Here is a 15,696-nt window from a genome sequence, read left to right on the forward strand (position 1 = left end):
TCAGGTTGCAAAGAGGTTAAAGAGGAGCAACCTGTGCCTGTTAGTAGGCAGCCTAGGCTGTGCACAACTGCCCCTTTCATTGCCGAGGCTCATTAATGACAAAATCTAGTGCTAGCACATTAAAAACAGTGTTGCCACCTCCTTCCTAAGGAATTGCTTCAGCAGACTATCCAGGTACTTAAATTGCAGGGCAGTGTCCGTGTTTCCTGGGGGGCTGGAGGTCCAGCTATCCATCTGCCACAGTCTCTAGGATTCCCTGGGTAATTTCTGTACAAATTCCTCAACTGACAGAGCATCTACAGGGAGCGAAGAAATTGGCAATCCATACTGCATTAAACCCTGCTAGGGATATTTATGGACTTCAGTATAGACTGAAGTATTAGTATTTCTGTGTATGAAAGCTGTGGTTTAGGAGGGGAGGGACAATGTGTTTTTTGGACACATGGACTATCCCTTCTGTCTCTTCACCAGTGAGGAACTTGATGATGGTTAGTTACATGTAAAGGGGAAAGACACTGAACAGAGACTTCGGGCATAACAGGTTGTGGGGGCTGCAGCTTCCCCGCTCGGGTCCAGTCCTAGTTAGTTACTCAGCACAGCTCTGCGGGGGATGCACAACCCTCTGGAAATCTGGAAATAGCAGCAGGGTCACAAAGTAGGATTGGGCTGCGGCTGCTCAGCAGACGTGAAAAGCTAGAGATACAATGCCAAGGAGCACAGAGGCTCGCACAGGAGCAAGATAACTGAGTCAGAGAGCAGCCTGGCTTTGCCTGCTTTGTCCCTGCCGTCTGTGCAGCCTTTCCATGCTGTGCAACCGGCTTCGCGTTCCCACCTGTAAACCAGTTAATGGATAACTTTGTCCTAGGAGGGTCATGAAGGCAAATTAGCACTACAGGGCCCTAGCGATACGCTGTCAGAGCAGGGGCAGTTCTAAAAACTATCCAAAAATTGCTTCCAAAATAAATTGGGGTGTACCAAACCCTTAACCGATTTTCACACTTTGACTTTTTCAGAAGAGCACCAACTTTTAAAAAGCCCGAGAACAGGTAAACTTAATCCTGCATTTGCATCGCTCATGTTAAGAAGCTATACTATAGTGTGGTGACTGGCCAATAAGATGCCAAAATCTCTTTTGTAGGGCATCTTTATTTAACTTTTGAAAAAATAAGGTCAGAAATTTAGGCCAATTACTGTGAGCATTAGCTCAGCAGGCTCACAACTCCCTTATACAACCAGATCTCTAATTACTATCTGCATATTTTAAACACTTTATACAGTACTTTGAAACGCAGCCTTTCTCTAGCTAAACTGTTGTATGCTGCTTGCCAGGTTTTCTAGCATTTAAGAACTGCATGTATTCTTTTCTGGCTTAATCTGTGATTCTGTCCCCACTTCTTTGTCTTCAATGAAATATTTGAGTAAATTTTCCCATGTCTTGATAATTGCAGTTAGAATTATGGGTTGTAAGTTCAGTAAGTTGCCAGTGTTAGGAAATTGTAATGAGCTCTTTAATTACATAGATTAAGCATCAAAGATTGGTTATGTGCTTCATGGGTATGCAGTTTATTAAATTTGTAGATCTGCTTTGGCTAAGGCATATGTTTTATTCTCTGACAGCTGAGACATACACTTGTTAAATTAAAGGAGGACTTGCTGATTTGTAAATACTGCTGTTTCTAATGTGTTAATTCGTTTTCTTTGCACAGAGACTTTGCTTATGTGGCAAGAGACAAAGATACAAGAATTCTGAAATGTCATGTGTTTCGATGTGACACACCAGCAAAAGCCATCGCCACAAGTTTACACGAAATCTGCTCAAAGGCAAGTGGATTGTTCATTAATCTTTTGAGAGGTCCCTGAGCATAAAACATATAATCAGCAATTTTATGCAGTATTATTTTAGCTTATGTCCTTGGCAACGATAAAGAGTTCAGAGAATTTGTAAAGCAAGGGACACAAATGGCATCAAAACTAATGGGAGGATGAGTATTTAAATTTGAAAATGGTAATATATGGTAATAAATGGTATTCATTTGACAAGTGGGTATACAGACTTGAATGCTTTCCTAGTAATAAAGAAGTTGTGGGTTCAAATTGGGAAAAGAACACTCAGTTTTGATAAATGGTAATGTTAAACTCCACAAATAAATCAGATCGTGTTTGAATGGTATTCTTCAACATGAAAATAGTTACATGAGTTGGTTATGAATAGTTACACCAATAGGTTACATGAAAACAGTTGCAAATGTTATGCTGCCCACTTAAAAATTTCAGAGAGAAGGGTATTTCATTTTAAGCTACTGCAGTTACAAATAACAGAAGGATTTTTGTTCCTGTTTGTGGTAGTATTTTCTGTAATATTGGAGAGAAACGTTCTTTTTATTTTTTTTCTATTTATTTCTTTTCATTTTACCTTACATATTTGCCAGCCATTCCCTGGTTATTAATTTTGCATTTTTATTGCATGATCAGTTCATGAGTATCCTCTGTTTGGTTATTTCCTGCAGTGGTAAGGCTGCACATACTTCACAGTAAGAAAATCTGATTGAAGTGCTTTATAGAGAGGCACTTCAGCAAAACTACTTGAAATTACTTTTTAATTTCTTTATTGAGATGTGATGGACTTGAGGCTGCATTCTCCCCTTTAAAAATACTGCTGCTCATTTTGATTTGCCTTAAAACATATGGCAGTTTGCACCCTAGGCAAAGTGGACAATTGAGACAGCATAACCTTATCCGTTGTCCCCCTGTAAACTGTCCCTGCTCAGGAGTCAGAGCTCTGCTTAGCAGTTCTGGTTATTAAACTTTCATGTTTTAAAATTCAGCTGCTGTTTTTCTATATGCCTATGCTCATTTGCTTTTTTACATTTTTTCTTCATCTTGGTGAATGAAAGTCAGTGATGTCAAATTCCCCTCAGTAGCCAGTTGTATAGTATAAAAAGTTTTTGGTTTTGCAGTGCTGCCGACCTGGCTACTGAATTAGGTCCTATGTGATGTTTCTTACAAACAATGTGAGAATTTGCACAGTGTGCATTACTAGAAACCTCTGGCCAGCACAGTTTGCCCCCGGCAGCAGCAGAAGGTAGTCCGGGAGCTGTGCAGAGCTTGGCAGCTGTGTCGGGGCTTGGGGAAGTGCAGGTGGCAGGCTCCAGGGAGCTGCTCGGGTCGGGCAGGCAGCTGGAGATGATGTGCTTGGCCAGGTTGCGGCTGGATGCAGGGCTGGCTAGAGAAGCCTGGAGCTGCTGTCAAGTCCCTCATCTTGCTCATCTAACTCATTCTCGCAGCCGTTACCCAGCAAGCTTGGCTGGTGGCAGGTGCTGAACAGACCCCGCCACAGCTTCTTCTATCCATCAAGCACAACATCAAGTAACTGCCACTGCAGCTAAGTGTAAGGGTGTCCGACTTGCAGTGTCAGACTGGCAGCTGTCATATTGTGACATGAAACCTCTGGCATTAACTTTGGACCAGAAAGTGACAGAGCATTTTAAAAAATAGCAGATGGCAATGTTTCATGCGCGAGCTTTGGAAGACCCCTCTTAGTGCGCATTGGAGAAAGGCTTCCCTGGGTCCCTTCCCAGTGATAAATTTGTAGGGAATAACCAACCAAAGTGGTTATTTTGAAGTGTTTTCTTTTCCTCTTTTGATAATGTTATAGCCTTTGGGGAAGAACAGGTTGCATTTTGCATGAGATTTTTAATTTCAGAAGAAACATAAAAATTGCAGAAAAATTATATGCAGTAGTAGATGGATCAGAGAGGAACATGAATAATGAACATTCTTCTCTGTATGTTAAATATTTATATTTTTCTCTATATTAATCCTCACTGCAATTTTGCTGTTGAGAAAAATAGCTAAAGGTTTTTTACCCCTTCATCAATCTTTTATCTAGTCTTGGAGACCTCTCAAGTTCCTTATGTAGATAAGGAATGCTGAATAAACTGGAGGAAAATTGAAGTTGTTACTACAGAGAATAACCTGTTTAGTCATCAGGGTTGTAATAGGAATAAATTTATACTTGTAGTTGCTACTGTACTATGTTTTGGAAAAAAATGCTGTATTATCACCATCTTCTTCAGATTATGGCTGAACGGAAGAATGCTAAAGCTATGGCTTGCAGCTCATTACAAGACAGGGCAAATGTCACCCTCGATGTTCCCCTGCAAGGTACTGTGTATCACAGTTAATATCTGTGGGGTGGTCGGATTTTAGATATATTCCCTTTCTGATTTTTTTTTTGACCAAAATGGTGAATATTGGGTAGAAGAGGCAGGATTGTAATCCTATCTTTTAATTACTGTATCTGACAGTATCTATTATTGCACTGAATTAAACATTTTTATTAGTTGACTTCACAGTAATGCAGTCCTGCTCAGTTATGTCAACTTGTGTTTCCTCTTTTAGTTCAAAATATGAATTTTGCAAACACAGCCTTACTTAGTTGTGCCAGCTTTTATATATTGTCCTGATAACATCAAAATACCTCATGACTTGAGACTGCACATATTGGCCAAATCTGCTTTAAAAGCAGAACATATGCCCGTTAATTAGTTGGATTCAGAGGAGCTATAGGAGACCCAGGCTCCTTATGGGTTTCAGCATCAATTTTAGCACCTTCCAAAGCAAGAGGAGCAAGTGTGTTATTAGCCAATTTATGTCTCTTGCACACACTAGTGCGTGGTAAAAGAAAGTTGCCTTTGCATGCCTTTGTTAGTCACAGCTCCGTAATTGCTATTTTTGAAGTATTCTAGCAGAACAAACATACGTTGTGTTACTTTACAGTTAAACGTGTGCTTTAGATGCATCAGCTTGTGCCGAGTATCTCACCCCTTATCCCTGCATCACCTGTGCAATTTTCTTCTCAGACAACAGTATTGATTTCTCGTAATCTGTGTATAACATTAATTGGGATGGTATTTAAAAACAGATTCCAAATTTGACATAGTTATGCAATGAGCTTAGGTCTCTGTGTTATAGACACATTCATGTGCATTTTCTCTGTTTTTCAATATGTTAGCAATATAATGTGACCTCATTTTTAGTTTAGATGAAGAACTAGATGATGTAGCATTCTCTCTAATCCCCTTGGAAATCATTTGGCATTATTCTGGTATGAGACAAGGGAGTAGACACTTGTTTTAATCAATAGAGTACCTTTGGAGCACAACTACTCAGTAAATTATTTTATGCTATTGATGAAATCAAAGTATATTTTCCCTGCTGTGAATACTGATAAACAGGAATTGATTTTTTTCCCATGCAGTAGATTTCCCAACACCAAAGACAGAACTTGTACAGAAGTTCCACGTGCAGTACCTGGGCATGCTTCCTGTGGCTAAGCCCGTCGGTAGGTAACGCTGTTTTTCTTAAGTGACTGCCAATGTAACTTGCATGAAGCGTCCAGCTAGCCAAGTCTAAATGGATGTTGTCCAACGGGTGGCAACTCTTTACTTGTATTTCTGAGTCATACGGGTCAGGCATGAAGGTGTTCATTCAGGGGTCTCACTTGAACATGTGTTATTCAATCCATATTATTTTGCGAGGAGCTGCTAAAAAGGCAGAGTTCCTTGTTAGCACTTTCCCTGAATACTAATGAAGAAGGACCTAGAGAACTGAAGTGGTGCAGCAGGTAAACAAGATGCTGTCCCATTTTTTGTAAGCTAGAGGCACCTCTTCTGTTTTTACAGATGAAGAAAACTAACTTCACAAACCTTCCTTCTATCATCAAATTGGCTTTAATAAGCAGTACAAAACAATGCATTTTCTGTACTACTATGTGAAAATAAAAGTTCTGCTGGTTTCTACCTATATTCATGTATTTATTTTGATTATCACATTTTCCTCTGTTTTAGGAATGGATACTCTGAACAGTGCTATTGAAAGTCTAATGGCTTCCTCTAGCAAAGAAGACTGGATGCCAGTGACCATGAATGTTGCTGATGCTACTGTCACAGTCATCAATGAAAGAGTAAGGCAGACTGTCTTGTTTAAAACAAGTTTAACATAATATGAATGTTGAATATGAGGAAAAAATAAACAGTAGTAGAAAGAGTTAACTTGTACTAGAATTCATTTGCTCATTTTGCATTTTCTTTCTTTCCAGGGCTGTGATTCTCCACACATCACTGTTTTATAGAGGCTCTTACTGCTTCTGTCAGTTTCTGCTTTATTTACCATGCCAAGCATGTCCTCAGAAATAATTATAGGTGTTCATTAGGTATTTTACACAAATTCAGTGTTACCCTTTCTAGGAGTTTTGAGCCTAAAATGTTGTAGGTTAAACCCTAAGTAGCAGTCCTGTCTTCTAAACTGTATTTACCTTATTCTGGCCAAAGAAGCCAAGAGTTATCTTTCAAAGAATGTCTTTTATGTATGTTTGTCAAGGGGGTCCTAAAGCAACATTTCCACATCCCAGTTACAGGGGAGTATTTTTTGCAGTCATTATAACCATGCATTTCTTTGTAGAACTGCAGCATCAGTTTTAAACAAGCAGTATCTAAAATGCACAGTATGCTCAGTGTTAATGCTCAAGGCCTTGGTCTTCTGGTAATACCCTAGAAGGAGAGATCCAGTCAGGCCTTAGCACACTGAGTATATGCAGATAAATAAAAGGAATTCCACACTACTGCATCAGTGTTCCTTCCATTTAATCAACTTAAAATTGAAAGCAAAGTTCTGCAGAATATCTAATAGTAATGAAGAATCATTTGATTCCATAACCAGAATGAAGAGGAGATCATGGTGGAATGTCGTGTCCGGTTCCTGTCCTTTATGGGAGTAGGCAAGGATGTCCACACATTTGCCTTCATTATGGATACCGGAAACCAGCATTTTGAGTGCCACGTTTTTTGGTGTGAGCCAAATGCAGGCAACGTATCAGAAGCTGTTCAGGCTGCTTGTATGGTAAGTGATCTTCTTGAAAGACACCTGTAGTACCTAGTTCTGTCACTACCTCAGTAAATAAAAATCTTTTCCAAATTTGCAATTACATTAATTTCCTGAGACAGATAAAGGAAGCAAGAAAAAATAAAACTAGTAAATGGGATTCTGATATACTTAATAGATTAAAAATAAACATTTTTAAGTTTGAAATGTCAATTTAGTGAACAATGTTCCTTTAACAGTCTTACCTCCTTACCACTACAGCATCTGTATGTCAGGAATCTTTTTTTTTTCAAGTTAACTAATGCTGGCAAAACATTCTGCTCAAAGTCGTGTTAAGCAACCCAGTGACAATGCAGTCACTGTTCAAGAATAGCTGAATCCAAAAAACTTATTTTTCAGTTTTCAAAGGGTTGTTCCTATGATTTAGTTTCTGTGTCACATGCCAATGAAGAGTTTCTGCCCACAGCTTAACAGAGCAATGACCCATTAATTTCAGTAGGGCTGTTTGTCATCGTCAAAATGGAGGTTTGACTGGATTTCATGAACAGTATTAAAGTGTATTTAAAATGCTCTGATGGTACTGGATACAGTAAGGATTGCAGAATGCTTTTGCTTTGTTGCAGTTACGGTATCAGAAGTGCTTAGTAGCCAGACCTCCTTCACAGAAAGTTCGACCACCCCCACCTCCTGCAGATTCGGTCACTAGAAGAGTTACAACTAATGTAAAAAGAGGAGTGTTGTCCCTCATTGACACTTTGAAACAGAAACGCCCTGTATCTGAGATGCCATAGCTGCGTAAGAGAGAAGATTCTCATAACGTTTAACTGAAGATAACAGTAGCTACACTAAGGAAAATGAACTGATGATGTTCGGCCTTCCATTTTAAATTGCTGATGCTTTGTCTTCAGAGAATTTATCTATATCAAAACAATGTCAGACAAGCATGTTCTCTCATTCTTGCCACCGTCGTGTGATATGAAAAGAAGCATGAATAATTTTTTTGCTGTCAGTGAGTTACATCATGAGCAATGGAAGGTCTGTTTCTGATTGTAAATACATGAACATTACCTAAATTCACACACAAAAAGAATATGGCCACATCCCTCCTAGTGAACTCATGCTAAAGTCCTTGGAGTAAGCGATGCCTCAGTTGATAGTTTTTACTGTCTTGAGCTGGATTTGTCGCAAATCAATCTTAAATCCTACAGCACTTTGCTCTGTTTTCAACACTGGAGTAGGTACCAAGTATTAGCTACAATTGAATTTTTGTAGATTTAATACCGATTTTTTTTTTTTTTTTTGCAAAACTACATCTGTTAAATTGTTTGTCAACATTCGTCTAGCAATCACTTTAACAGCTCTCCCTGACGTGCTTTTGAACCATGGTGTCATTTCATCTCCTGTTATTACATTATTAGAGACAAATCGTGTTTAATACCTAACCAATGCTGAAGAATCCAGAAGAGTTTTGAGTAACTGAATTTGGGGGATCGGCTGAAGCCTTTCATCTTTAACCAGACAAATGTACGTGTTGAGTGTTATTCTCCCAAGTCTTTATTAAGGCATCAAAAATACAGTTTGTTTCCTGTAAGGCTCATACCAGTCAGAAGAAAAACTAGTCAGTAATTTTACTGTGTCAAAACTCCTAGAGACTAGAATTTCCCCTTCCCCTCGGAGTTTGCTGCTGAAAACTTAACATGCCACAAAAAGAACAATCATGTCTAGTTATTTACAAAATTCCATCAAATTTCTTTCAATACTCAAAAATGACAAAAAGTGACAAAATAATGAAAGAGTTTTCTAACAGGATACAGTGCTTCAGGTGTTGCAACCTGATTGCTTGCTCCAAAAGCTTCATGTAGTCGCACTGATCCACACTACTGCAGATCCTGACAAAGTCAGCACAGTATTGCCCCCTAAAATTGTACCTCACACTAATTTTCAAATGCAGTTACACATCTTTAGTTTCTCCCCTTGCCGTCTTCTGTTTAGACCTGCAGTTTCATACAAATTGTGAAAAGGGAACATTAAAAATGTTTCTAACCAGTGTTAAAAATGCAGTGCCTCCATTTATAGATACTTTCCAAAGTATAACCGTCTCCCAAGTCTCCAAACTTGGTAATACTGTAATTTTAAAAGAACATTCTCAAGGCTGCTATGGCAAGAACTCTTTTCTACCTTAATATGCAAAGGATTGTTAGACTATTTTCTCTTTTCCTTATTTAAAAAAAAAAATCAATAGCAACCCCTGGGCAAGGCAAGTTATGAATACAAGGGGAAAGGAATGGTAATTCAATAAATTTTTGCATTGAAAATGTAGGAAAATTTATTAAAAAAACCTCAGCTTGATGTATGAGCAAGTGGCAGGTAGGCTAGCTATGCAACTAGTGTAATTAAAACTGCCTCTCTGTAATACCCTCTGAAGAGCTGATCCTCCACTGATCTCGAAATCTCTTCTAGGACAGAGATTCTGCACCTAAGGCAGTGAAACTGTCTTTGCCCTCTCAAACCTCACATTCCCACTTCCTCCTTTGCACCACCTCTATTGCTTGTACAGTTGGAGGAGAAATCAAATCAGCTTAATGTGAATAAGCTCAAAGAGAGAAATCAGTCAGGTCTGCAAATTTGATCCAGTTTGCTACCTGGCTGTGCAGATGACTTTGTTGATGCAAGGGAGGCAGGGGGAGCACATAGCTGGAGGTGAGGAGAGGCAAAGAAAATCACCCCTTCAGACAGCAGCACTGGTTTAAACTGACCATGAAGCCAGATACCAAAGCATGGAGGAGGCAGCTTCCATACCTGCTTTATTCCTCTGTTTCTCTAGTTTCTGACTGATCCACTGAAGTCTGCTATGAACAGTGTTAAAATTTGTTTCCTATTATGATGGCTACCAAAAGTCATCAGATGGTAACTGAATATGTCTTCAAGTAGGATCATGAAGTTAAGAGATAAAAGGTTCCTATCATCATCCTATTGAATCAAACTTTGACTTTAAATTACAGCAAATTCTTCGCAACTGTCTTTTTAAAGTTCCACCTGGAAACTCCAGGATTTGATTTGCAGCTGGCCTACAACAATGAATTTTAAACAGTATAATTCAGTTCTGTAGCTGCATCCATATAGTGCTGATTCTCCAAGACAGAAATGCAGACTCTATATTTAAACTAACACTTTGCAAACAGCAGTAAAAGGTTTTTCAGTGTGTGTCATCCAGGTGATGAACATCTAGTTAGCTTTCACTAGAAAAGTGTGCAATTGGAGGAAGGACTGAGAAGATAGAAAGGTATTCGAAAAGCCATACGTCACTTGCCAATGTATATTTTAAGAGTCTTGTGTCTGCTACCAAAACGTTGCTGATTTTGCAGATAAATTTAAGTAGTGTGCTTAATGATCAGAACAGGAGTGGCCCTTTTGCTTCAGTAGAGCTCCTTATTCTCCAAAAGATTAAATATACACCCAGCTGTTTGCAGAATCAGAGCCTAATATTGCAAAGCCAGTTATCCTTTGTTAAACAATATATTAAGGCACTCTTTTACCATGGCCAAAAAGTACGTATGGAGTATGCGTGTCTGAGCAACTGCCAGTGTTTTTTAATCGATGTTACAGTGACCCTTCAGTTATCTATGCATTTTTTTTATAATATGTAGTGATTCTGTAGGCAGACAGCCATCTTCACTATGCCTTGTATGTCTGATGTCATATTTTAAATTAACCTGTTAAATACAGCTTAAAATATTTTTATTTTATTTATTCTATTTTTACTGAAATATCCTGCATTATTATGTTGATGTATTTGTCTTTTCTGGACATGATCTTGCAACAGTCTCCACTCTGTATACTATAGGTTGCCTAAAAAAAAAAAAAAAGGTGGGCTTTGTAATTATTTGTAGTCACATTTTTATTGAAGTCTGTAGAAAAATCATGTAAAGCTAATTTCTTAATTTTTTCAATGCAAGTAGTAAGTTAGAGATAAGTATCACATGTCAGTCATTTCATTCATATACTCCCTTGCAGAAGCAAGGAGATTTATAGTCACAGTCAATGACTAGAGATAAAAGCCTTTCTTTTGAAATCTGCAGTGCTGGCTGTAGGTTTTATTTAAGCCACTTACTATTTCATTTAAAGGGGAGAAAGGGGGTGTAGGAAGCATAAGCCTATACAGGCCACCTACAGGTTGGTTAAATAGGAATAACAAGAATTGCATGAAAGGTCATTGATTCCACTTACAATAAAATGAATTCTTAGTGATAAACTTTGTGTGCAGAACTACCTGTACCTATCCAAATAGTATGCCCTTTTGTGACACAGGAAGAAAAGCTGTGGAGTAACTAATGGGTTATGCCACTTCTGTGTCATTTGCTAAGAGTTCTACATCCCTTTTCTTTTAATTTTATCAAGCATTTTTAGATCCCTAATTAAATGAATTGTTAGTAAATCACATGCAGAAAACAGAACTGTTCTTATTTCCACAGCTAATAGGGGCTCAGCCTTTACAGCATTACCATTAACACCATTACTCCTTTCTTGGGCAGGTTAATTGCATAATACATTGCTAAAACTTATGCTGTACAGTCAGCAATAGTAGGTTTGATTTATTTTAACAAAAGTAAGAGAGAAGGAAAAACACCCATTGTTTGTTTATCAGCAGAGCTCAGTGTTACATAAAGCATCTGACTGACACTGAAAAGGACAATTTTCCCTGCTGTTGACCACTTCAACACACTTAAATGTAATCTGTTCTGAGAATAAATTTAGCTGCATAAAATGATTGTCTCAATTGTTACTGGTCCGTGAAACTGGGAAATTATTTCTTTTGTCATTTAAAAATATGCCTGAGGGGAGGGAAAAATCATACTGGTTGTTTAGAAGCAATACCAGTATAATGGACACTTCCATATCTGGAAAGCTGAACTAACAGTTGTCAGTAAAAAAATAAAAATAAAAAAATAAAAAAATAAAAAAAATAAAAATACATAACTGGATTTACAGAAAATTGTTTGTATGAGCTACAGTTTTTATTGTATAAAATCATAGTTAAAAAAAATGTTACTGAGCACACAGGCTTCTACCTACAACCATCTCAAGCCAGTCCCAGATGTTGCCACTGTCACATTCATTGCTTACAAAGTAAGTTGGTGACCTACAGGATCAAAAACGTCACCACCAGCTTTTTGCTATTCTTGGTTAGATGCCAAGATGGTAAATGGTTTAGCCTCCATAATATTTCAAAGAAAGACTGAAACTCCTGAAAACAGTATGAGGCCAATTGTGGGACATCATGACGTGTACTACGTAAGTAGCCCAGCACTTCTGTCAGCAGGCAAATGTATGCTCATTTAAAAGTCACTTTAATTACTTTTTATAAATGAATGACACTGGTTTGATAAATATTTTTAGAAGTTCACTTCTCTAACTGCAGAATCTCTAAGTTTCTTTTAAGGATTTAAAAAATTTTTTGAAAAAACAACTCATAATCACCTTACTTTCCCTTCCTTGTCTCTAACACGTGGACTCTCTCCTCCTCCAAGATGGTTTTGAAATAAAATCCTTTTTTTCACTTCTATACATTGCAAGCACACAGGTCTAGACTATATCCTTACCATTTGTTCAGGAACAGGTGCAGAGAAGTTTGTCCTTTTCTTGGAAAAGTTAAGGAGCAGGGGTTACTCACAGGGATATACAGCAGGTGAGTGATATCTTTGGGCAGGACAGCTGGTTCAGATTAAAATACTAAAAGAAATTTTCACTGATTCAGTAAGCACTGATACTTATCTGATGAACTAGAGGCAGCTGTCTATACTGATGGTGTACTATAATTCATATCTTTCCTTCTAAGGATAGTGCTGCTGAAACTACATTGACTAGTGTGGGTGAGGGGAAAAAAGATATTAAAACGTTTTCTCTGGATGGGTCTAAATCCAGTCTCAGCTATGTATCAAATAGATTAAGATTCCTTACTGTCTTGCTGATATTAGGCATGTTTGCTTAGAGGTTGAGTGTACTCTTACCAACTATCTTAAATGATTCTTCAGAAGCAAACTTTGGGCCACAACTGCCTTTGCCCTTCTTCTCCTGCTATGTTGTCTTTGTTTCATTTCTGCAACCATATAACCTAAAAACAGTTCTTAAGGTACCTTGTAGAGTCATTCTGTCATTTTTGACATTTTCTTTCTTTTTATAGTCCACATTTAATCAGATCCTTGTTAAAAGCATCTCTTTGTGCCCCTTTTATCCTCTGCTCAGATTATAAAGTAACTTGAATATCTACATTTGTCTTATCTTTGCTAGAAACAGGGAACAGGTTAGAAGGCCACAGCTGTTTCCAAAGAAAGACAAACTATGATGTGTTCAGCCTCTATTCAGATGACTAGTGATAACATTATTTAAAAACAAAAACAAACTTTATTTTGCTTGACAGTAGTGGATCTCTTCAGCTAAGAACAGCTTGGGTTAAGAATGTTGCTGAAAAGCAGTTATGAGCTATGACATACTCAGACATGACATTATTATGATAATAAAGTATTTTTAGCATGAGAATATATATCTAGTTTTTAGTGTTCACATTTTCTGAAGCACATTTGAGTAGAAACAAAGGGGGTAAATATTAGAAAGCCTATGTATGGGCTTGAGTGTGCCTGGCCAGTTGCCCATATGAAAATTAACATCCTGTTTTAGAAACAAAGATGATCTGGCATACTGTGAATTTCAGGAATAGCCATTTCAATAAAACGGAGTCTCACTTAAAAAAAAAAAATCCATTTGAAATTGAGTATTCCTACCAAACTATGCAGCTTGCAATAGCTATGCAAAGCTATTCCTGCAAAGCTATGCAAAGCTATGCTATGGGGAAAAAAAGTATTTTAACTTGTCATTTTAAAGTGCAGCAAGTGGCTGTGTGATTTTTTGACCTCACTCCCTCAATGGTCTATCAACCTTATGTAGCTGAGCTGCATTCACTTTAAGATGTAATTATTGGTTTAGAATGATTAATGTAGATATTGTGCAAAATATCCCACAATAGATGTTTCCCACAGGCAAGATTATCCTGCATAAAGATATACTGTAATCTAAGTGTATGAAGGAATAGAGAGAGAGAGAGAGAGAGAGAAAGAGAGAGAGAGAAAGAGAGAGAGAGAAAGAGAGAGAGAGAAAGAGAGAGAGAGAAAGAGAGAGAGAGAAAGAGAGAGAGAGAAAGAGAGAGAGAGAAAGAGAGAGAGAGAAAGAGAGAAATATTTACCTTTTCTATAAAGGTAAGGTCAAAGTTTGAAGATTCTTACAGCCATGGTCGAGGTTGCTTAACCACGGTTGGTTTGACCGCTTTAGATAGAGGTGGTGGAAATATGCGACCACTCAAACTCTTTGCTCCAATCCAGTCATGCCAGCAATGATGGGTTGGCATCCTGGGTCTGTTTCCTTGGGGACTTAAGTATGGTACTATCACTGGAGGCAAAACAATTTCCACAGGCTTCAATACAACCATTCTGTCTTCTGCATGTGCCTTTCTAGTAAGTGGCTGTCTTTCAGACGCCTTGCGGATAGATGACAAATTAGATGTGCGCTTCAGAACTTTAGGAAGGGCTGAGTCTGAGACTGGGTTGGTAGCTTTCTTCAGCTGAACATAACTGTCTGTTTTGTTCACGGTCTTTTGTTCTTTATTACTTACTGCTTTAGATACTGAATCTTCAGCATGAATATTAGATACAGCTTCATGGTGAAGGAACTCTTCAGCCTTTGTCTCTACACCATTACCAACAATATTACTTGCATGTTGTGTCATTTTCAGTTTCTTTTTCTTTTTCTCTTCTTTCTTTGATTTTTCTACAACAATTCCATCGAGTAGTCCTTTTGCTGCAGCACGAGCCAACATGTCTTTAACAGACAAATTTTCAGAAGAAGCTTTCTGAAAATTCCAAAGAAAAAAAAACAGATCTAAGCCACAACCCTGAGCTGTGAACTCAATGTGTTAATCACAGGTTCCTCAGAATTTACTCCACAAGGAAAGTACTGCAGAATCTAACAGAAGTACATAAGCCACATGTGATAAATGCTTTAAAAAAAAAAAAAAAAAAAAGCCTACTTATTCAAGAAATCAAGAACATTACTGTTATGTAAAATAGTATCTGAGCATTTACTCTTCAGAGACTTTACCCTCTGCTGGCTAAAAGAGGGGAAATAGAATTTTGGACTTTGTATGGTTTGTGTCTCCCAGACTGACTTACTCTGTAACATATCTAGCATCTGTAATAGCATTTACATACATAGATTATACATACTATCTATAATGGCATATATATATAAAAATCAGAAATAGTGCCTAAAATATAGAAATATTATCAGTAACATTAAATGTGAATAACTTTCATGATAATGAATATCTCAAACTAAATCAACGAGGAACCAGGTCAATATCCAGATATGTAAAAAAACAATGGGGAAGAAATTCTTTACAGCTAGCCAAGAAGAACGGTAGGTATTTGAAAATCAGAAACTTCAGCTTAACCTGTACTACTTAGTACAAGTGCTATGACTCAGGAAAAATGTGCATTTCCAGAGTTACCTAAATTGTGGCCATTAGTGCAATTAGGAGCAATTAGTTATGTGCAGTAGAATTTGAATAAAAAAATTATTCAAATGAACTACTCGAAACAAAATTGTTTCTTTTTCTGGAGGGAGAGAATATAGTACACAGATGTCCACAGCACGATTAACTGAAGCTTGCTAAGTCAGGAAGCCAGGTTAAAAAATACTCTGCACTGAAAGGAGGTCAATAATAGATAATTTAAAAGCTCTTTCATGTCTCATTCTTTTACCTTA

The 15,696-nt window shown here is 37.7% G+C and overlaps 2 protein-coding genes across 29 annotated transcripts in view; one reads left to right on the plus strand and one right to left on the minus strand.

The window, feature by feature from the left end:
• Nucleotides 1–15,696, plus strand: part of APBB2 (amyloid beta precursor protein binding family B member 2) — a 214,540-nt gene that overhangs the window by 194,527 nt on the left and 4,317 nt on the right. For 20 of the 24 annotated variants that reach the window (XM_026093701.2, XM_064511230.1, XM_064511238.1 and 17 more), the window contains 6 exons: nucleotides 1,707–1,821; nucleotides 4,077–4,164; nucleotides 5,261–5,344; nucleotides 5,850–5,965; nucleotides 6,721–6,900; nucleotides 7,506–11,875. In XM_026093701.2, coding sequence (XP_025949486.1) covers nucleotides 1,707–1,821; nucleotides 4,077–4,164; nucleotides 5,261–5,344; nucleotides 5,850–5,965; nucleotides 6,721–6,900; nucleotides 7,506–7,673 — 751 coding nt within the window. In that variant the 3' untranslated portion in view covers nucleotides 7,674–11,875. Of the gene's footprint in view, nucleotides 1–1,706; nucleotides 1,822–4,076; nucleotides 4,165–5,260; nucleotides 5,345–5,849; nucleotides 5,966–6,720; nucleotides 6,901–7,505; nucleotides 11,876–15,696 lie in introns of those variants that run through there. The other 4 variants (XM_064511240.1, XM_064511229.1, XR_010389082.1 and 1 more) reach the window with 2 other exon arrangements.
• NSUN7 (NOP2/Sun RNA methyltransferase family member 7) overlaps nucleotides 6,628–15,696 on the minus strand; it is a 29,402-nt gene continuing 20,333 nt past the window's right edge. For 4 of the 5 annotated variants that reach the window (XM_026093705.2, XM_026093709.2, XM_026093711.2 and 1 more), the window contains 2 exons: nucleotides 14,120–14,782; nucleotides 8,414–10,731 (listed from right to left, as the gene is read on the minus strand). In XM_026093705.2, the coding sequence (XP_025949490.1) occupies nucleotides 14,156–14,782 (627 nt within the window). In that variant the 3' untranslated portion in view covers nucleotides 8,414–10,731; nucleotides 14,120–14,155. Of the gene's footprint in view, nucleotides 6,996–8,413; nucleotides 10,732–14,119; nucleotides 14,783–15,696 lie in introns of those variants that run through there. The other variant, XM_026093708.2, reaches the window with a different exon arrangement.

This window comes from Dromaius novaehollandiae, chromosome 4 (genome assembly GCF_036370855.1).
Source record: "Dromaius novaehollandiae isolate bDroNov1 chromosome 4, bDroNov1.hap1, whole genome shotgun sequence".
Taxonomy (NCBI): domain Eukaryota; kingdom Metazoa; phylum Chordata; class Aves; order Casuariiformes; family Dromaiidae; genus Dromaius; species Dromaius novaehollandiae.